This window comes from Crocodylus porosus, unplaced genomic scaffold (assembly GCF_001723895.1).
Source record: "Crocodylus porosus isolate Cpor-Errol unplaced genomic scaffold, CroPor_comp1, whole genome shotgun sequence".
In the NCBI taxonomy this organism is placed as follows: domain Eukaryota; kingdom Metazoa; phylum Chordata; order Crocodylia; family Crocodylidae; genus Crocodylus; species Crocodylus porosus.
In genome coordinates, this window is record NW_017728886.1 from 226,654,100 (window position 1) to 226,675,948 (window position 21,849).

The following is a 21,849-nucleotide window of genomic DNA, read 5'->3' on the forward strand; positions in this document are numbered from 1 at the left end:
AGAGTTTGGTTTGGGATTTTTCAGCTGGCACTGGAGGGTGGGGTGGGTGGATTGGAGCCCCCTCCCACCCCTCTTCCCCAAGGGTCAGCTGTGAAGCGCCATGAGTTAAAATGAGGAGCTTCACTTCTGTCTGTGCCTTTTGTTGCTCTCCTAAACTTGGTCATTAGTGAGATTAGTTCATATACAGACATTGTGTGAAGATGGAATTGTGTAAGCTTTTACAGGAACTCAGTGTGTGGATGCTTCAGCATGATTGTCTTTACAGAATGAGTCCATAAGTGTATCCAAGTGGTCAACTAAATTACTCATAGACATGTCTAGAATATCTTATAAAGTTTGTTTTTTGTAGTCTTTAGAATGACATGATGCAGACATGCATTTCTCAGTTCTTGTATGTGGGAGGAAAATGTCCTGTTTTAATAACATGCAGTGTCCTTATCTTCCTATATGCAGGAACCTACCAATTTCAATTGCAATTTCAATGCCTATTGTGGCTATTATTTACTTGCTGACTAACATAGCATACTATGTAGTACTGGACATGGGCACTCTCCTAGCCAGTGATGCAGTGGCAGTGGTAAGTTGTATGCAGTTATTAATCAAATGGTACAATATAGATCATGCTATAGAAGAATTTCATAAAATCCCCTATATAGCATATTTTAACAAATTAATTAAGATATGTCCAGTGTGTGTGTGTATTAAATCTTGTGCATCGTATTTATGTGAAATAAAATCAAAATATATGATGGCTCCCATATAAGGCATATATGCTGTGAACTAACATTCATTTATCCTTCCATATACCTTTGTAAAAACCTAAATTTTGCTAAAAGATTTATCAGAAGTTCATATGAAATGCAAACATATGCATATAGTTTGGCATATTTTACACATATACCCTAATCTGAATTCTTGCCATTTCAATTACAATCTACAGAAATTTAAAAAGTCCAATTGAAAAAATATTGGTTTTGCCTTTACCTGTTTCATTCTTTCAAAATTTCCTTCATCTATTTACTGACTGTCTTGGTCATTATCATCATTCTCATAAAATGTAGGCTAGGGAATGGTGTACTCAGGGTGATAAATTTATATAGCATTTTTAAAACTGGTATATTTAACATGGGAAGTCTCAAGCTCTTTCTTTTTCTATTGCAGACATTTGGTAATGAAAGCCTTAGTTATGCTAAGTGGATAATTCCAATTGCAGTGGCCATGTCATGTTATAGTGGATTGAACTCATCAGCTATTGCAGCTTCCAGGTATGAAACATGTAAAAAGAAGACAGTGCTCAAAAGACATCATTCAGCATCAAATGAAATAATTCAAAAATTCATTATAATGGTGCTTGCTGAAATTAAGGATCTGTCACTATCTCCCCTTTAGACTTCATTTTTAGAGATTTAATATTCTAGGGTAAGAGTAATAGACGTTCATTCTGTCTTTGTAGACTATTGTTAACAGAAGTTAAACAAGAGTAACAGAGTTTATTCTGTCACTTTGGTCTTATTTGCCTGCTAGATTTGCTACAAGATATCTAGGGGCTCTGGCAGATGTGCAGTTCAAGGCACAATGGGATCTGATGCACAGTCCTAACAATTGTGCTTCCTGCCATGACACGTACATGGCAGGAAGTGTAACTGTGGGATCACACATCCAATCCCATCACACCATATTGCTGCAGGGGGAGCCCGGGATCCTGATCCCCAACAGCTGATGGGACTACCAGACATGGGGGTGCACCATGCACTCACAGTTGAAAGCCCCATCAGCTGACAGGGCTCCCAGCCACAGAAGGCCTGGCACACCCGCAAAGCTGGGAGCCTGGGTCAGCTGACAGCTCCCAGACATGGGAGGGGGGGGGGCGGGTAGGATTACAGTGGAGCCCTTGATTCCAGCTGCACCACGGGGCTGGGAGCCCTGATCTGCCACTGCTCACAGCCGAGAGAGCATATTGGAGTCAAGGGCTTCAATGCATCCACGCAGCTGGGAGCAACAGCTGACTGTAGCTTCCAGCCTCAGCAGCACATAGGGGCCCTTGACTCCAATGGATCCCCTATGGCTGGGAGCCTCAGTCAACTTTGTAGCTTATGCCTTGTGTTATCAAGCCATTCATTGCATTAACATGTGGCTGGGTAACCACTTAAGACAAGCTTAACTAGTTAATCACATTTTAAGTGAAATATTATGCCAGGGGCCTCAGGCCAGTGCTACAAGTTAGGCACAGCATCACGTAACATTGCCTAATTAGGCAATGTTACGTGATGCTGTGCCTAACTTGTAGCACTGTAGCCTCCTACTACACCAAAGTGGAATCCAGAAGCCAGAGTTAAGTGCCTAGGATCCTTGTACAGTGCATAAAGAGGGTTACAATCAAAAGAGGGATCCAAAAAACCCATGTGCTAAGCTGGAAGCTACCTAGAGCTAGCAAATAGGAAACACTAAGCACAGGGATCTGTATGAAATACTGTCCTTCTCCATGATTTAGGCATCTTGAATCAGGGCTGCAGGCAGATGCTTCCATCCAGTTGGGGTTCAGATCTTTGAATATGCTTTTGAGCACATACAAACATTCTCTGAATGGACTGAGCGACTCTCACTTTTCTTTTAAAATTCAGGAGTGGGAGGTGATGCTGGTGATGCTTCACCATTTATGATAAACTAGTGGCTGAAACAGTTGCATAGGGAGTGAAGAGAGAGGTTCTATGCCTGACTTAGTCTGAGGAGATTCAAACCCACATTTCCTTATCCATCCCAGAAGAGTGACATAACACCAAGTTATAAGTTAGCTTAACGGGGATGAAAAAGGCAGGAGGACATGATCTCTGTGACCTCTACTGAAGCTGTGCCACTAGTTAGAAAGGAATACAAGAATCATAGAGCAAGGATGACTGAGCCCAAGAATGGGCCTGACTCTGTAACTAGCTGCACCACCATACCTAGACTCCTGGTGGTTCAAGGCAAACTTTTAGTATCAGGCCCCCCTTCGCCAGAGGTAATGATAATAATAATTTAAAAATTACCATTTTCAGGCCCCCTTTCTATCTGGGCCCCGGGCAGCCGCCCAGTTCAGCTGTGCCTGTATCTGGCTCTGACTAGTTAGTTAGACAGAAATCCTGGGTTCTTGTCTTTGCTCCTAGGACTGTCTGTACATTTGATATTAAAAAGTCAGTGAATGAAAATCAGATGTAATCCCAGAAGCTGTGAAAGAACTCTCTCTAGGAGAAGAGCCCAGCACATGGCAATGCTCCTGAATACTGCATTCTTATCTTCCTCCACCCCTCCCAATGCTAATCTCAGTTTGGGATGTTATACTGATAACAGTATTTATGATGAAAATAATAATTGTAACAACACCATGGGAACACTTGGGCTAGGTACAGATATTCAAAAAGCCTGAGGTGGAATCGATCTAAGTTGCATGGTTTTCTGTAAGCGACATAGCTTAGATAGACCATGAACAGAACATACATCAGGACCTGGGAGAACAACTGTTCACCAGGGCTCCCCAAGGGATAACAAGGTCTAACGGCCACAAACTCCAGGAAGGCCAATTTAGACTAGACATAAGAAACGAGTTCTTTATGATGCGAGTGTCCAGGGTCTGGAACAAACTCCCCAGAGAGGTGGTGCAAGCACCTACTTTGGACTCTTTCAAAAAACAGGTGGATATATTTCTTGCTGGGATCACTTGATCCCAACTGACTTCCCGCCTATAGCGGTGGGGACTGGACCCAATGATCTTATGAGGTCCCTAATGTCTATGAAATCTATTAAATTTGCTATAGCAGGGGAGGGCAAATCCTTGACTGGGTCCCACCATTTTTAAACCAGTCTGTGCGCACGAAACTTCTGTTCTGTTCTAGGTATAAACCGGCTGTTGTGGCCAACCAGGTCAAAGTCTCATTTTCCTATTTACAGAATAAGCATATAATAAATGCTAATCACTGACCCAAAGAGCTTACAGTCTGAGAGACTGCATGGAGCTTTTCTGCAAGAGCTGTGCATGCCATAAAGATAGCACAGAGGATTTGTCTGAGGTGTCTCCTTTTAAGTATTGCCCATCTCCAAATATTTTGGGTGGTGATTGATAATCCCAGTAGGAGCTATTGCTATAGTAGGAGCAATAACTTTCATTTTATTTTAAGGTGCAGGCATGTTGGGGTTTTTTCAGAAGGGCAATGAACACACAATGCTTGCACTGAAGTAGCAGTGTAGGTATCAGTGGCAAAGTATCACTCAGGTTTCTAGTATGATCAGATTATTTACCAGCATGGTCAATACTTGTCACAGTAAGTCCTTCCTTAATGATGAAGAATTTTCATACTGTGGTACATTTCCTAGGGCTATCATTCAGTGAAGGTATGGGTGCACAAAAGGATTATAACAACAATGCATTTAGGGGCAGTCATAGGCACCGACTCCGAGGGTGCTCCAGGGCTCAAGCAGCCACCAAAAAAAATATTGTGTGCTCAGCACCCGGAAGCCATGTCCGCAGGCTGCTTGCAGATGTTAAAAAAACCCAAAAAACACGCTTTACCAGAAGTAGCAGCACATTACTTCAACCCACCTCTAAAGCATCTGTAAAGATTGGGTACTTCAGCTGATTCAGTCAGCTATTGGCTAAAAGCACCAAAGGAGCCCCCTAAAGTACCTGATCCTTACAGATGTTGGTACCAGAGCTGAGTTGAAATAACACTCTGCCTCTTTGGGGCATGCACCGGACTCAGCACAGGAGCACTCCAAGTTTAAATGAAGGTCCATTTTGTTCTGTTTTTTTATGTCTGCAAGCACCAAGTCGGAACCTATGGGGACAGTAAAAGTTTATAGCACAGAAATAAGACAGTTAGTGCTGGTTTGTGTAAAAACAGCAGGATTCAGTTTGACTGATTAGGCTTTTTTCTTTTCTCTTGCATTAGGCTGTTTTATGTTGGGGCTCGAGAAGGACACCTTCCTGACAGTTTGAGTTTGATTCATGTGAAGTGTTTCACCCCAGTCCCTGCTCTTCTCTTCAATGTATGTAACAGTTCTCACTGTTTTAGGATTCAGTAGAGAAATGAAATGTTGAGAATCATTTTTGCCCCTGACTTTTCTAAGCCTGACTGCATTGGTCAAACTTCCCCAAAATGATTGCAGGTTTTAAAGCCAGTGTGGCCATACCATGAATGAACATTAACCCAGTGTAAGTCCAGCCCAACCAGTTACATCAGGGAGGGCAAAATACAGCCCATGGACTGAATCCAGCCCACCAGGCCATTCTACACAGCCTACAGAGCACCTAAAAATTTAGAAGATGTTTATTTATCTGCTCCTGGCTGCCTGTCAAAGATCATAGGAGCCTGGGGCAGTAGGACCCAGGGGAAGCTGGGGGGACTCACTAGCAAGGCCAGCGCTGCCCTCCCCCGCCCCCAGTCCCCTCCCACCACCCCTTATCCCCCAACTGGAAGCCTATGCCTGCCACAGATTTCACTGCTTTCCTGCCTGCCTGCCAGCTGCTATAGCACTACGTGGCCCCCGGCTGCATCCCTGGGCTGCAAGAATTCAGGGCCCTCATAAATCGGGACAAAAATATTTTTTGAAATCAAATTAATAAATGTTGTAGATCAGGGGTTGTCAACCCGGGATATACATCTTCTTGGGGTACTTGGAAAGGTCATAGGGGTTATGTGGGTGGGTGGAAATGGAGTGCACCCTGGGGCGCAGTGTCAGCATCTACCCCGGTATGTTCTCACATGTCTCCTCTTACCTGGGGGGTGGGGATGGGCACACTGTGTGCCGCTGGCCATGTGCAGTGCACCACAGTGCCTCACCCCCCTCCTCAGATCGTTCTTCTGATTGGCCGCTGGGCCACTGCCCTCAGTCAATAGCCAATGGCAAGGAGGCACCCCTCTATGAACAGATGTGGGGTGGGGGGGTTCGCAGGCATTGACCACCACTGCCACCAACCACCCCATGCTGTCCTCTCCCAAGAGCAGGGCTGACGGAAGAGGGCAAAGGCAGAAGCCCCTCTCTGCAGGCTGCACAGGTGCCAGCCAGCCAGCCAGCTGGATGTGTAGGAAGGGTTCAGACACGGCGACTGCCACTGCCACCCACCAACCTGCACCACCACCCACCACCCTGTGCTGAAGATTCAAGTACTGGTCCAGGGCAAGCAGCAGCGTAGCTCTGGTTTCAGCTTGGGGCTAAAGCCAGATCTAAGCCTCCACCTGCCCCAGGCCAGGTTGGCTTGTGTGGCTGAGAAGGTGGTGTGTAGTGGAGGGAGACTGGGTGGTGGGCATGGTGTTGGGGAGACCCCCAGTGTGTGGCTTGCAGGGGAAGCATGGCAGAGACAGTGTAGCTTTCCTGCATTTCCCCTTGCTGCTTACCTTCAGCTCCAGCTTCGGTTCAGCCCCAACCTGGTCAGGCCCAGATCTGCTGCCATTGCTTCTGCCTGTCTGAAGTGGGCCAGAGCTGGGGCCGGGGTGGCCACTGCTGCTGATTGCCTTGGAGATAGAGCCAGGGCTGCCCAACATGCAAGAGAAGGGCGGAGGGCAGACATCGGGTGGGGGTGGGGGGGCACCAGGGGAAGGCACAGGAACAGCGGAACAGGAGGCATGGAGGCAGACAGGGGAGGCAAGGGGTAGGGGTCTAGCCCTTTGCCTGCATCACTGTTTTAGGAAGATGAATTTAAGATGATCCTCCAACAATTAGATTCTAGCCATGGAAAAATATAACACATTTATAATTGTCCATGTCTATCATCTAATTATTGGGGGGATGATCTTAAATTTGAGGTTTTCTTGGATTTGGGTAAATATGGCAATGTTAATTAGTCTAATATTAAGAAATCTGGGTTAGGAAAGAAAAGGTTTTAAAGGCATGACAGTATAAAGAGTTCCAAGTCTTTATATGGGTTTATGTAATCTAGCCAAATACTACTGAAAATTAGGCCCTTAGTACAGGATGGGTGACAAATGGGGCATGAGCCCCAGAATGCTGGCTGAGGAGGGGAAAAGCACCAGAATGGGGTGGGGGCACTTCATTCTCTCATGCCCCCCTCCCCCTCCCAAACCCTGCTCTCCCTTCACTTACCAGCCACATAAGAGCATGTCAGGAGTGAACAGTGTTGTAAGGAATATTGTTTTTCTGGGCAGCATTAAAGTTTGCTGCTGGTCCAGTGCTGCAGTGGGAATGGGGGGAAATGACACCTCATTCTTTACTGCCAAAAAACTGGAATTTTTTGCCTGTTCAACATGGAAACAAGTTGAGGTGATATCTCCTCTCAAGAGCAATGAACTTCAGCTGGGGCTCCTGCAGTGCTCATTGCTGGAGCTTCCAGAGCCAGAGCCCTACAAAGAGGCACAAGGGGAAGAAGGGGGGCCTGCCCTAGCACAGTTACATCTCTGCCTCAACCTGTATGTTTTATAAGAACTGTTTTTTCTTTCTTTTTGCTTACATAAAAAGGCCTTTGTTTTCCTTGTCCCTAGGGTTTAATGACTCTGCTTTACCTTCTTGTGGAGGATGTCTTTCTCCTTATTAATTACTACTGCTTCAACTATTGGCTATTTGTTGGGCTGTCTATTGCAGGATTAATATACCTGAGATACACTCAGCCTAATAGGCCTCGGCCTATTAAAGTAAGTATAAATGGAAAATCACATTTTCCAGCTAATGTATATGGTTATATGTGTATAAATTATAGTGTTGCTACTACAGACATGTCAATAAGTTCCTTTATAAGTTCATTTTTCATCCATAAAAAAGTCTTTTTCATGTACACAGTCACATATTTGCATAGGACTTCAAGAATATTCTGACTTTTTGCTAAGAGCTCATACAGTTTATGAAATTCAGAGCCCCCAGCAACATAAACATCACATGCCCCTGGAGGCTGGGGTTGGCACAGCAACTGTCCACAGGCAGCAACGCCAGTGTCAGTGGTGGGGTGGGGCACAGGGAGCTCCCACAGGCAGCCATGGCGGTGTCAGCGGTGGGGGGGGGCACAGGGAGCTCCCACAGGCAGCCATGGCGGTGTCAGCGGTGGGGGGGGGCACAGGGAGCTCCCACAGGCAGCCATGGCGGTGTCAGTGGTGGGGGGGGAGTGACACACAGCCAGCAGAGATCAGGAACCACCCACAGATGCTACCAGTGGTGTTGGTGGTGAGGGGGGCAGTGTCGTTGGCACTTTTCACAGGGGGATGTACCACCAATCTCAGGGGGTGCATGGTCACCAGCATGCACCCCCTACACATCGCCAATGCCCAGCAATCATGCCTCAGACACAAATTCTGACTCTCCTTTTGCAGTTTACTTCTCTTCATCCAAATGCAATCTTCCATTTAAGGGAGGTGCCTAACAGGTGTTTTAGTACTGTGTGCACCATCTAGAAAGTAATGACTTAAATTTTCTGTAGGTCCTGAGGAGTGCTGCACATAACAAGTAGGGCTGTGCAAAATGCCTGTGTTTCGTTTTGGTTTTGGATTCAGCATTTTGATGGGACAGCGATTCATTTTGGTGTTTTGAGTCGCTGTTTCAAGTTTTGATGCTGGTTCAACACTGTTTCGGTGTTCCAGTCATAGGCTATAATAGGGAATTACTAAAATGCCTATAACTTTGTCATGTCTTGCCTGATTCTGATGAACATTGCAGGAATGGTAGCCCATCTGAGGGCATGAAGCCTGCCAAGTTTCAAGGAGATAGGTGCAGGGGTTTCTGGGAAACTGCACTGCAAGGTGCTGACAAGCAAAACTTGTGATGTGTGACTTTGTGTGTGTTAAGGTGGAGCAGGGGCCATGATACCCCTAGGTCCCTGTGACGAGCTTCGCCTTGCAGGTGCCTTCTCTTCTCACCTGCCACCATGTCTTGTTGGAAAAGATAATATATAGGGAGGCTGCCCTTCAGCTTCAGATCAATCATGGTCCTAGTGGATCCCACTAAACCCTGTAGGTTCTTGGGCCCCTTGCTGGGACCCACTCTAAGTAGGTGCCTCAAGGGGACACCCTAAGCCTTATGGGCTAGATGCATGGCTCCAACCACCCCTTACCACACCCCATGCCTCGTAGATAGTATATTGATATTGTCCCTGTAATAAGGTCTCAGTCTCACTCTACCTTCTATTGTCCCTGGGCTCTCTATGCCCCTGTCGCTGCACCCTCACTGGTGCTGGGGCCTCTACACAACAAGGCAGTGTGCCCCAATGAGGCTTCCTCCTCTCCTACACCTCAGTCTGGTCAACCACTTTAAATAACAACAGGTAAACAGCACAGTAGCATTAGCATCTCAGGCAGCCAAACTGTCACAGAGCCTCTCTTTCCTTTTCTGCAGCTGTGTTGGTCTAAGGACATGGCAGGCAAGGTTCTTTAGGTCAGTCTGATATCTTTTATTAGACCAACTGAATAGTTGGAGAAATATATTTTAGCAAGCTTTCAGGTTGAAAACCCTTCATTAGGCTGAGGAAGCACCTGCAGTTGGTGTATGTCTCTTTCCTGGATGGAAGGAATAGTAAAGAAGCCAGAGGCTGGCATGCAATGCAGGCAAGAAAGCCAGTCAGTGAAAATGGAAATGGAGGCATCAGGGGGTGAGAGACAGGCTGGGGTGGGGGGGGAAGGAGGATGTAGCAGGTAAAAGTGGAGAGCTACCTGAGGATTGAGATGTCCGGCAGGTTGTATTGTGTCATAATTCCAATGTCTGCCTAGTGTACAATTCCACAGCTTTAAGTAGGGAATGTTCCCTACACCGTGGCCCATGCTTCACAGATGGCATCCCAGGCAGCTAAGCTGAGCTCACCTGGAGTCTCACAACTCCACTGCAACCAGCAAGCCTCAGGCGTCTCAAAGAGCTTAGGGGTCTGGGGCTTCCCCAGCCAGGACTGTGCATGCGTGTGGTGGCTGAGGTTATAAGGCACCTCCTACCCACCTTTTACCAGGGAGGTCCTAAGTTCTGGCATGTCCTGAAGGTTGCCACACCACTGGCAGTCCCACCAGGCCTCCCTACCCTGGAAAAGTGTAGTTTTAGGTCATGCCCAGGACCTGGGGCCTCCTCCTTCCCCATAGCCCCAGTCCGTACCACCAAATTTGTCCTGGCATGGGAGCTCAGCAGGGACATGTTCTTCTCCTGTTGGCTAGTGATTCAGTGAGTGCCACCTCCAGCTCTGAGAGTGGGGCATTAAATGGTTTGGGAATCAGAAACCAAAAGGAAATAGGTATGGATGGAGTGAGGAGGGTGGCACTCACTCTGTCTGCACCTGGAGCTTGGGGGAACCCCATCAGTGGGAGGTTCACCTTGAGGAACACCAGCTGCTCCACCAAACCAGGATCCAAAGAGATGCGGTGGGATGTCACCAGCAATGCTGAACACTCTCTTGCTTGGAATCCCGGTCAATGGAAAGGACAGGTGTTTCCAGGCAACCATAGCCAGATCCTGCCAATTCTGGCAGTGGCTTGCCCAGGAGACAAAGGGGTTGCACAGCAGTGGCCCCATATCATTGGCAGGATAGGCAGCCACCAAGGCCTGATTGCTACCTGCCTAATTGTGGGGTCTGGTGCCTCTGGACCCCACCATGGAAGTCATGCCCTTGGCCCACATTGGCAGCAGCTGTGGTGGAGAAGGAGACTGGCTGATGGATGGCATGCTGGCACAGGACAGTGAATCCCCCTTTTCCATGTCCACCTCCACCCTTCTGCCTCCCTGCCTCTGTTTACCAGCACTTCCATACAGTGATCCAGGGTTTTGCTGCCACATATGCTCCCCTTCACCCTCGGGTCACACATGGCAGCCAGCATGTGGACTGGACTGGACTGGACTGCAAGGGATCAAGCCATTTCCTGATGTCCTCCTTCAGCCACCTCACCAGTGCCTCCACATCTGGTGACAGCAGCTTGCCCTAGCAAGGAACATTGATCCCCTGGAACTCCAGTGAAGTTCCCTCACTACAGGGATTACTTGGATAAGGAGAACATCGGCAGCACTGAGGGTCTCAGTGGCCTTGAGGACAGGCTTGAGGACCACCAAGATCTGGGAGATGGTATCCCACTCAGATCTCCTAAGGGGGCAATCTTCCTGAGCAAGGCCATCTCATGGATGGTCTTCTGTTGCTCCACTAGCCTCTTGAGCATCAGGTATATGGAGTTCCACTGAGTTTCCACATCCTACATGATTTTGCACTGTGGGATGTTCAGCTGTGCCTGTTTCTCCTACAGAATCATGGCCCCCTTGATGCTCCAGTGGAAGTAGCCCTCTTCCTGCCTTGGTAAATGAGCTTGCTGGTGGTGCTGGAGCCATCACTGGCAGCCCTGCCCCCTCCAAGGTGTCCCTGACAAGGAGATGGAACTTATATGCCACACAGCAGAGGCCAACAAAGTTGGCATCACAGAATGCCTTGACCACATTGGCCCCATTGTCGGTGACCATGAACCCATGGATGAACTTGCCTTGCCCAAATAGCCAACCCTGCACCAAGTGGTTCATGGTCCCCATGATATCAGTTGCCGTGTGGGACTCATCAATCACCTTGGCTTGAAGAACAGCCCACTGACAGCCTGACTGGTCACACCATTGCCCTATGAGGGAGAGGTAGGAGTGATCTCCACCCTGGCTGCTCCAGATGCCTGTGGTGAAGTGTAAGGCTACCTGCAGACCTGCCTTGCAGAGCTCCTCCCTCAAGTACTCCCTGCATGCCTCATACAGGGACAGCACCACCATCCTGCTGAAGGTGGTACGTGTGGGCACTTTGTCTGATGGGGCCACAAGTACCATGAGCTGCCTGAACCCTGGCTGCTCAACAAAGGAAAAGGGCTGGTCATCCACAGCAAGCATCTCCCCAGTGCTCTGGGTGACCTTGGTTGTCTTGGGGTGGTGCCTGTAGATATGCATCAGCATCCCTGTGGTGCTCATGCCTTTCGCTCCCTTGCCCTGGCTAGTCTTGGCTCGGCAGTGCAGGCAGGTAGCATATGTGGGATCATCTGCCACCTCAAAATGATCCCAGACCACACTACCCCCTCACTTCTGGGGTGCAGGTGGGCTCCTGTCTTATCCCCTTCCTCAGCAGGCAGAGGCATGACAACAGGAACAGCTGAGCCAGGTGCCCCCATAGCCTCCTCTGCAGTCCCTTCCAGGGAAGGGGACTTGGCTCTAGGGGAACTTTGAGGGGTGTGGAGCACAAACTCTGCTTCTCCCTCCTGCCCCCAAATTTCTTGTGCTATCACAATGATGTCCCCTACTTAAAGTTTGAGTTCATCTAAGACTGGGAGTGGGAGGCTCATGTTGAGACCTACAGTTGGGGTGGAGGAGACTGTGCTGCTGGTGCTGTTTGTTGTCATGCTGCTGGTGCTGGAGTTTATTATCACAGCTGATGTCAGAGGGGGTGCAGCTGCAGGCACTGCTACAATCCTTTGCTCCCAGTACCAGCAGAAGCCACATGGCTGGTTGAAAAGAGGCTGCATCTCATCTTGGGCAGCGGGGAACTGATACTTCTCCCTCTGCCCCCTCTTGCTCCCCTTCCAGACTTGGCAGCACCAGCCTTTCCAGCATGCTTCATGTTTTCCTGTGCTGGAAAAGGTGTGTGACTGTGTATAGTGTGTGTATATGTAGGTGTCTGTGTATGCAATCTATCTAATCTGTGCTGTGCTTTCCTGAACAGTGTCCAGAGATCACACTGTCAGGCAAAGTGCAGATTTCTTTTCCTTCAGGTTAAAAAAAAAAAAGAAGAATTTCAAAGAAATGGATATAGGGGAAAAAAAGAAATGATATAGTGATAACAATATTAGTATTGAAGTTAGGCTAGTATAGCTAAGCTGTCAGAGTAAGCTGTATCCTATCCAATCTTTTGCAAGTAGAAGACATACTCCTTAGCTAAACAGTAGCAGCTAGAAAGCAGTCAGAGTTGGTGCCTTTCAGATGCTGCTCTCTGGCGAGAGACAGGCTAACAAAGGCTGACATCTTAGACACTAACAGGCTTATATGCTGTTTTTAAACTTTTTATGTCCCTCCCTGAGAGCACTGGGATTCGAAGGGACCTCAGGGACAGTTGGCAAACACTGGCCAGCTATAGATGTCAGTCTGTTCCCTGCTCTTCCCCCTCCCTCTCCTTACTTCTTCTTTCCCTGAAAGCTCAGCTTTGAAACGCTGAAACTTCTTTGAAATGTTTCAAGTTGTTTCATTTCATTTCAAACGTTTCGACATGTCTCCCATATCATTTCAGATTCAGAGTTCTGAGTGTCAAAATGCTTGAAACACTGCTGAAACAAAACGGTGGTCAAAATTTTGCCCAGCCCTAACAAGCAGCCAGCCAAGTGGAGTCATGTAAAATACGATACAAATACATTTTCCATTGTTTTATTTTTATTCACATTGATTTTTCTTTTTTAATTTGCAGCTCAGCCTCTTCTTTCCTATAGTATACTGTCTATGCACCATTTTTCTGATCATGGTTCCTCTCTACAGTGATACAGTTAATTCCCTTATTGGAATTGGGATAGCTCTCTCTGGAATTCCTGTATATTATGTGGGGCTTTATCTCCCACCTGAAAAGAGACCAAGATTTCTTCGAAGGTTATCTGGTAAGCACATAAATGTATTGGCATTGATAGCCCCTTTGTTTCTCCTACTAGATTTTGAGGCACATTGTGGGGTAGCATAAACGTTTCTTTATTATGGAATACTTTGTAGCTGTGGGGCCTGTGATCTCAGGAAACTGGATCAGAATGAGAGAGAGAGAGATTTCTTCCATATTTTTCCTAAAATCTTTTCCCCTTACATGTACAGGGTTATGAAGTCATGCTGAGATGTATTTTTTTAGAAAATGAAGTAACCAGAAACCACACACAACTATACAATTTTTTCCTGTATTTAGATATATATCCATGTGTCACATCATGTAATATTTTTGTCACAAGTCAGTTTGGGAAAATAATTGATTTTGGCTCAGTAAAATGCCTCAGACTGTTAAGACAAACTCATGCAGTTTGGTATCCTAGGAGACAGAAGGTATTACACCACTGTATTGCTTTACTTTCTGGACGTTTCTGTAGAATCTGAGTCAGAGAAAGCCACATGTTAACTAAATTATGAAATTATAATGAGGAAATTATAAACCAAGGATTAGCCTCAGGGAGCTTGTCATAGCTCTGCCCAATCCTGTGAGATTGTTCTGTTTGGACCATTTAATGAAAATTTCAGTAAAGAGTTAATCAGAAAGTAAAAAAAAAACCCCACTTTGGCTGTTTATGTATCTGTAGGTGCATCTACGTGTGCACTTGAGTAATTAGCTCTGCAGTAAAATGTCATTGTCCACACATGCACCTGTATTAGGATGCAGTAAATTAACTAACTGCTGTAAGATAGTATTGTAGGAGACAGTACTATCGGGGTGGTACCATCTTACAGCGGAGTTAAGTGCAATGAAATGCACATGTAAATGGTGACCAGGGATGGCGGGGGGCATGAGGCTGCTAAAGCATGGCGGCTGCCTGCCACTCAGTTTTGTACTTTAGCACTCTCATGTCCTAGCCTGTCCCTCCCCAACCTGACATCACCATCTGGAGCCCGGGGCTGGCCTCCTGAGCCTGCCGCCAGCCCAGAGCTGTTCCACCCCAGTTTAAACTTATGCTATCCCGAGTGTGTGTGTAAACACTGCACCCAGGAGCAGTTTACTTTGGCTCAAACTGCTCCAGAGTTTATTGTGTCACATTAATTTCTCATGTAGATGCACCCAGTGGGTTTGTTCATCTGCACTCATCAATCAGGCTTATGCATTTATAGTTCTGAAAACCTTGGATAGCTAAATTTCTAGGAAATCAACATTCAGTTGTTATTTTGTTTCATCTATGCTTTTTCTTCTAATTTTGCAGCTATGATAACAAAGAGTGTTCAGATGATATTCTACTGTTGTCTGACAGACCTGGACATAGATGTAGACCCTATAGAAGCAAAAGCCAAATAAACCTGAGTCAACATTTCCATACCTGAAGCATTTTTGTTGTCTGAAATCCTTAGTGTGATTTGGTTACACTAAAGCACCAACAACTGCACTGTGCATCAGTTTGATGTTTGTTAATTTGTGTTTATTCTATTAGCCTTTTCAGTGCCAAGGGTACTTACAAGTCCCTGTTCTACAGGAGTTTTTAACTTTCTGATTGATTAGGTTATCATATAGTGCTTTGATATTATAAAGCAGTGTATGAATAAACGTTTAGTATTTCATAGTATTAAATATTACATTAATTATAAAAGGGTTGCAAAGTCATCAAATGCCAGTTAGACTCTTGAGAAATAAAATGATCAATGGAAAAGAGGTAAAATCAGACATTTACAATATTTATGTTTCAAAACCTGAAGTGGGAGAGAGAGTCACAATTTAAATGTAAAAATTTTAGCCATTGTTATACAAGTAGTAAATCTGTTCTTAGCAAGAAATGTTAAGTATTCAGGCAAGCATTCCAAAGAATAAATGCAGTGCTAGAATAAAAATATTCCAGTGCATAAACCAATGTAAGATCCAGGCAAACACATTCAATTCAGTTCAAAGAAGAAAAAAAGACGATACAATAGATATCAAAGTCTGAGTAGTAAAAGTTCTTTGATAAAGCTTCATCTGATGATAAACAATCATTATGTCTTTGAAAGGGAGGTATCCTATTACAAAGATTATCACATGCTAGTAGTAATGTAACTTATAACAGATGTTTGATCTCTTGCAGATCTGCCTGCTGTAGCATGAGTTACAGTAATGCGTCATGTTTAATATGAGTATATTCAGAGTTAAACCTATCACTTTTCCACAATGTGCCTGTTTTCCTGAGAAACAGGAAACCATAGCCATAAAAATCAGTTTGTCTCTTGGCTTTATTCATAAGTGGGGGGGGGAGGCGTGGCTTAGGGGTCCTCAGTGTTATAAACTGCCAGTTAGCTGCCACCTAATCCTATAGCCTATATAGGTACCTATGTTTCCACTGGTAAAATCTACTGAATTTCTATCACTGGGAATAAACAGAATTACCCAAGCCCTAATGCCATAGAGCCCTCCTAAATCTCAAAACAGTTCAAAAAGTGTTTCCTACACATATCTTACCACTGGGCCCTAATCCATTAAGGATGAGGAGAAAGAGGTGATATTCTTCTTTTTTTTCAGTAATCTAGGGGTCTGAATATTCACTTAGAAGATCTAGGTCCAAATCCTCCCTCTGGCTGGTTTGGAGTGGGCAACTGCGACCAAATTTCCCACCTCCCAGGAATGTGTCTTAACCACTGAGCTATGAGTTATTCTGAGGCAGTTCCTCCATGATCTCATCTACTAAAGTTGTTCCACTTTGCATCAAAATAATTGAAATATCTATTAGTTCAGGGAGAAAAAGGGACTCCATAGCCTGGTGTTTAGGGCACATCCCTTAGAGAAAGAGGACCAGGATTACAAAGAATCCTACCTGAGGTATCTAAATCCAGGAAAGGCTCATGGCTATGAAACCCAAGAGAACATGGGCATCTCTTTCTGGCCCTTACTTAAGTGCCTGCATTTTTCGAGGGCCTTAAGGCCCATACCTCAATGTGTTTCCTACTGACTCCCATAGGCAATTCCCTACTCAATGTGCTGGCTGCTGAGCCCTTCTTAGATGCCAAACTCTCCCCATGCAGTGCATGGGAAAGTCTTGGTGCTTACCTGGGGATTGTGAATTCCACCTAGTGGCAGGGTACCTAGAATATAATATTGTAATGCTGAACCCTGCAAACCCTGAGCCCCTTGTGAATCTAGCCCTAACCTGCTATCTCCTAAAAATTAAAGAGACAGGAATGGTCTTGCAAGAAATATCTGCCAATTAAGTGACAGAGGTGCCCCCCTCTAGTCCTACAATATTTATTTGGACTTTGATACACTTTGTCATCCTGTGGAATATGTTGTCTTTATATTACAGTATCATTGAAGAAAATATCATATTTTCTCTGTAGTTTCAATTTCAGTGCCCTCATCAATATCTCCTACTTCTGTTCCTTATACCAGTCACTTTAGCCTCTAGCATTATCAGCCTTCATTCAAGCCTGTCTGGAGAGATTTGCAGGGAAGAGGGGAAATGAGAACTGATGGCTTGTGCTAGTGCTAGTCAAGCTTCCTTGATTTAGTGCACTTCCTGAAAAGCTCTGGCTGGCAGGACTCCTGTAGTGTCTAGTGCACTTTAGAGGTGTCTAGTGCACTTTTTAGCAGCCCCAGATTTAAAACCTCCACATATCTACATTTACTTAAATATCAAAATTATAGAAGTTAGAGAACAAGCCTTGATGTATCATTTGCTGCATCCAGCCCAAAGCGCCCCAGCATCTCCAGATACTTTGTATGGGACTCAACCAGTTTGAAATTTGTGCTGTTCAGTCTCTCTGCTATTGCACAGCAGGACTGTGTTTTAGCTTCTAACTCTACCTATTACAGCTCACCTGTAAACTACAGATATCACAGCCCTCACACTATTTCAACATGAAGCATAAATTTAAGAATAATAATTAATTGGCACAATTTTAAACATGAGAGCGCCTGCCTATACAGACACTAAGTCGTATTTAATGTCAAGCTGTCTGTCATGCAGAGCTAATGACACTAGTGCTCTGTAGCCTGTACTGGTTACCTGTAAACTTCCTTTAAATCTTTTTCCTTTGGAAAAAGAAACAGGAATTACTAAATGGCCTGAGACCAAGACTTCTGAAGCAAACACCTCAGCAGTGGTCCATGTTGGTGGCAAAGACAAAGGTCACATGTCAAGACAAGTCTTCAGGTTCTTAAGCTACAACACTTATTTTCCTCATGTTGTCTGACAAGGGACTGTATTTATAAAGCTTCAGGGTATGCTAAAAAAATCCCAGCAGTACACAACCAACAAGACACCTAATGCTTTATTTCATTTCATTTCATTTCCTTTTTTTTGCTGAGAGAGAGATTAAGGGTGTGTAAGCTGAGAGTGGGCAATGTTATTGTAATATTGTTTGAATGATCCAAGTTCTATTTTCTTACCATGTACTTTGTAGAGTTTATTCCTTGTAATTTGTATATTTTAATTACTGTAAAATACCTACAGCTTAAAAAATCTAAATAAATTTCTGGTCTTTGAAAAGTGCTAGGGACCTGTGTATATTTAATACAAATTCACAGCACTGTGAGCCAAACTTCCATTAAGACTACACCAAATATTTATGAAACTCATGTTCTCTACAGCCTAACAAAAGTGAAAATATATGGGGTAAAGGACTGTTATTTGTTTCAGGTGAGCACTGTCTCAACCTGCTAATTAGTATTACACATTTTAAATGCTCCCCAGTTTAAAGAAAGTCACATTTCTTTATAACAGTCAAACAATTTGCATTATTTGGGTTGACTACCAAATATTTTTACTTTTTTAGAGACTAGTCCTCAGGTACAAGAGAATACAACTATTTGCTTTCTCACGCTATTAAATTGGTATAAATAAGCTGTTCAATACCTGGTAACACATGCCTCACCAGCCCATATCAGTGACTAAACAATAAGAGAGTGATGCATCTATAGTAATGCCAAAAGGTACAGTAAAGAAAAAGGCATGAAATGCATAACAATTTCTAGGTGTTAAAATTTACCCTTTTTTGTTGGTTTGTTTCAAGAGACTACAATTCACTGTCTACAGTGAACATCTTCAGTTTTCAGAGTTGCTTTACATAGCATTCTGTCCCATTAAGGGAAGGACTGGATGGAACTTTTTCCTGTTTTAAGGACCAAGGATGTAGTTCTTCGAGGAATGCCTAGGATTTTTAGGAAAGGATGCTTTGCATGATGGGAGAGGAAGTAAGGGTACAAGGTTACCATACCTCAAATTGCAGGGATCTTTGAAGAAAGTGTCAGCCTGTTTAGGAAATCTCTTCACAATTACTTCACTGGTGTTGGGGCCTGTTTTCCAAGAGAACTTGGGAAGCATTTCATCCAGGAGATGGTATGGGAAGGTCTGTCAGGAAGGAGGGCGTGGAAGGGAATGATAACAGACAATACAATACTGGGTGCCTAATAGGCCTGTGCAAAGCAGCAAGTATTCAATTTGGATTCAGATTTGGCTGATTCAGGGGGACAGTGATTTGATTTGGTGATCTGAGTCACTGTTCTGATTCAATTCAGCCAAATCAGATTCAGAGATTCAGCCACCAAATCAGCCAATTGGGTGATTCGGCCAAAGACTATAATGGTAAATCACTAAAATACCTATAACTTTGTCCTTTTTTTTGCAAATTTGGAGGAATGCTTGCTCCTTCTGAGGGCAGGAAGCCTGCCAAGTTTCAAGGAGATAGGTTCAGGGGCTTCTGTGAAAGTGCACCTCAAACTGTTGAAAGCAAAACTTATGTCACTTGTGTGTGTTAAGTGGGTTTCTGGTTGTAGCCATGTTGGTCTAAGGAACAGGCAGGAAAGATTCTTTGAGTAGAAGGTTCTTTTATTAGACCAAATGAATAGTTGGAGAAATATATCTTGGCAAGCTTTCGGGTTTAAAACCCCTTCGTCAGGTTGAGGAAGCATCTGCAGTTGGTGTGTGTGCTATTCCTGGATGGAATGGATAGTAAAGAAGCCAGAGGCTGGTATGCAGGCAAGAAAGCCAGTCAATGAAAATGTAAATTGAGGTATCGGGGGGTGAGAGACAGGCTGGGGGTAAGGGGGGATGTAGCAAGTAAAAGTGGAGGGGTACCTGAGGAGTCAGATGTCAGACAGGTTATGGTATGTTATAAATCCAATGTCTATACTGAGTCCATAAGTTTTTGTATCAAGGGGGCTGATGAAGTGAAGTTCATAGGCTCATCGGTGAAGTGTTTTGCATCACCAGCAATGCTGAACACCCTCACACTTGGAACACTGATTGGTGGACAGGACAGGTGTTCCCAGGCAGCTGTGGCCAGATCGTGCCACATCTGGCTGCAGGTTGCCCAATAGGCCAAGGGGTCACACTGCAGTGGCTCCACATCTTTGGTAAGACAGGTAGCCACCAGGCCTCCACACTACCTACCTGATGATGGGGTCTGGTGGCTCTGGACCCTAACACTGAAGCCATACCCGTGGCCCACATTGGTAGCGGCTGTGGTGGAAAAGATTGGCTGGGCTTGGAGTGCTGGTAAAAGACAGTGGATCCCCCTCTTCCACATCCCCCAGCCTCTGCCCTTCTGCCTCCCTGACTCTGTTCACCAGCACCTCCATCCAGTGATTGAAGGTTTTGCTGCTGCAGATGCTCCCCTTCACCCTCGATTTGCACGTCTGCCAGCACATGGACAATACTGGACCACAATGGATCCAGACATTTTTTGATGCCCTCCTTCAGCCACTTCACCAGTGCCTGCACCTCTGTTCCTGGCTGGGGCAAGCTGCTTTCACCATAGATCCCCTGGACCTTCTCCATTTGATTCTCAATCTCCTTTACTATGGGGATCACCTGGCTAAGGAGGACATTGCCAGCTCTGAGGCTCTCGGTGGCCTCAAGTAATGGCTTCAGGAACACCAAGATCTGTGAGATGGTATCCTACTCAGTTTTGTTAAGGGGACCACTGATCCCAATCTCTCCAAGCAAGGGCATCTCATGGATGGCCTTCTGTTGCTCCACCAGCCTTTTGAGCATCGGGTATATGGAGCTCTACCGAGTCTCCACATCCTGCACGATTTTGTGCTGTGGGATGCTCAGCTCTGCCTGTTTTTCCCGCAGCATCTTGCCCCCTTGATGCTCCAGTGGAAGTAGCCCACCACTTTCCTGCATTTCAAAATGAGCTGTCTGTTCATGGTACTGATGGTGCCATCACTGGGAGACCTGTCCCTCTCCAAGTTGTTCCTGACTATGAGGTGAAACTTGTGTGCCACACAGCGGATGCCAACAACGTTGGCATCATGGACCACCTTGACCATATTGGCCCCATTGTCAGTAACCATGAACCTGCGGTTAAACTTGCCCTGCCCAATGAGCCACCCCTGCACCATGAGGTTCATGGCCATCATAATCTCCTTTGCCATGTGGGACTCATCCATCACTTCCACTTAAAGGAGAGCCCACCAATGGCCTGACTGATCACATCAGTGTCCTGTGAGGGAGCGGTAGGCATGATGTCCACCCAGGCTGCCCCAGATATCCAAGGTGAAGTGCAAGGCTACATGCGGCCCTGCCTTCTGAAGCTTCTCCTTCCAGTATTCCCTGCAAGCCTCATACAGGAAGGGCACCACTGTCCTGCTAAAGGTGGTGCATGCAGATGCTTGGTCAGATGGGGCCATGAGCACCATGAGTCACCTGAACCCTGGGTGCTCAACAAAAGAGAAGGGCTGGCCGTCCACAGCAAGCATCTCCCCAACGCTCTGGGTGACCTTGCTCACCTTGGAAACATGCCCTCCTGTGTGCCCACCTTTCCTCCACTGGTCCAGGGTGGTCTGCCCCTGCTTCTTGGGGACAGTGGCTCTGGAGCGAGATGGAGACTTTTTGGGGGCACAGTCCAACAGGTGCCAGGCTAAGAAAGAACAAGGACAAGGGGTACTGCCTCCTAAGATGCAGCAGCATCACTGTGATCGTGAAATGATTCTTATCCTTGTCCTAGCTAATCTGCTTTCAGCAGTACTGGCAGGTAGCGTATGTGGGATCATCTGCCACGTCAAAATGTTCCCACACTACACTACCCATCCACTTCTGGCTTGAGGCTGGGTATCCTGCCTTATCCCCCTCCTCAGCAGGCAGAGGCACAACAACAACGTGGTGGGACTCATCGCATGACTGGGCGGTGAGTGTCAAGGGCTATAGGCTATACAGGAGGGACAGGATAGGAAGGAAAGGTGGAGGAGTAGCACTCTACATCAAGGAGGAATATACTTCCTCGTTAATTAGCAAGGGGGTAGAGGGGGGGCACTCTGAGGTG

At 45.8% G+C, this 21,849-nt stretch overlaps 1 protein-coding gene across 3 annotated transcripts in view; it reads left to right on the top strand.

Moving 5' to 3' along the window:
• The window catches only part of LOC109320198 (Y+L amino acid transporter 2-like), a 47,739-nt gene that overhangs the window by 20,891 nt on the left and 4,999 nt on the right, over window positions 1-21,849 (top strand). For 2 of the 3 annotated variants that reach the window (XM_019550212.1, XM_019550221.1), the window contains 6 exons: window positions 454-577; window positions 1,162-1,265; window positions 4,923-5,019; window positions 7,470-7,619; window positions 13,355-13,538; window positions 14,829-17,817. In XM_019550212.1, coding sequence (XP_019405757.1) covers window positions 454-577; window positions 1,162-1,265; window positions 4,923-5,019; window positions 7,470-7,619; window positions 13,355-13,538; window positions 14,829-14,920 — 751 coding nt within the window. In that variant the 3' untranslated portion in view covers window positions 14,921-17,817. Of the gene's footprint in view, window positions 1-453; window positions 578-1,161; window positions 1,266-4,922; window positions 5,020-7,469; window positions 7,620-13,354; window positions 13,539-14,828; window positions 17,818-21,849 lie in introns of those variants that run through there. The other variant, XM_019550231.1, reaches the window with a different exon arrangement.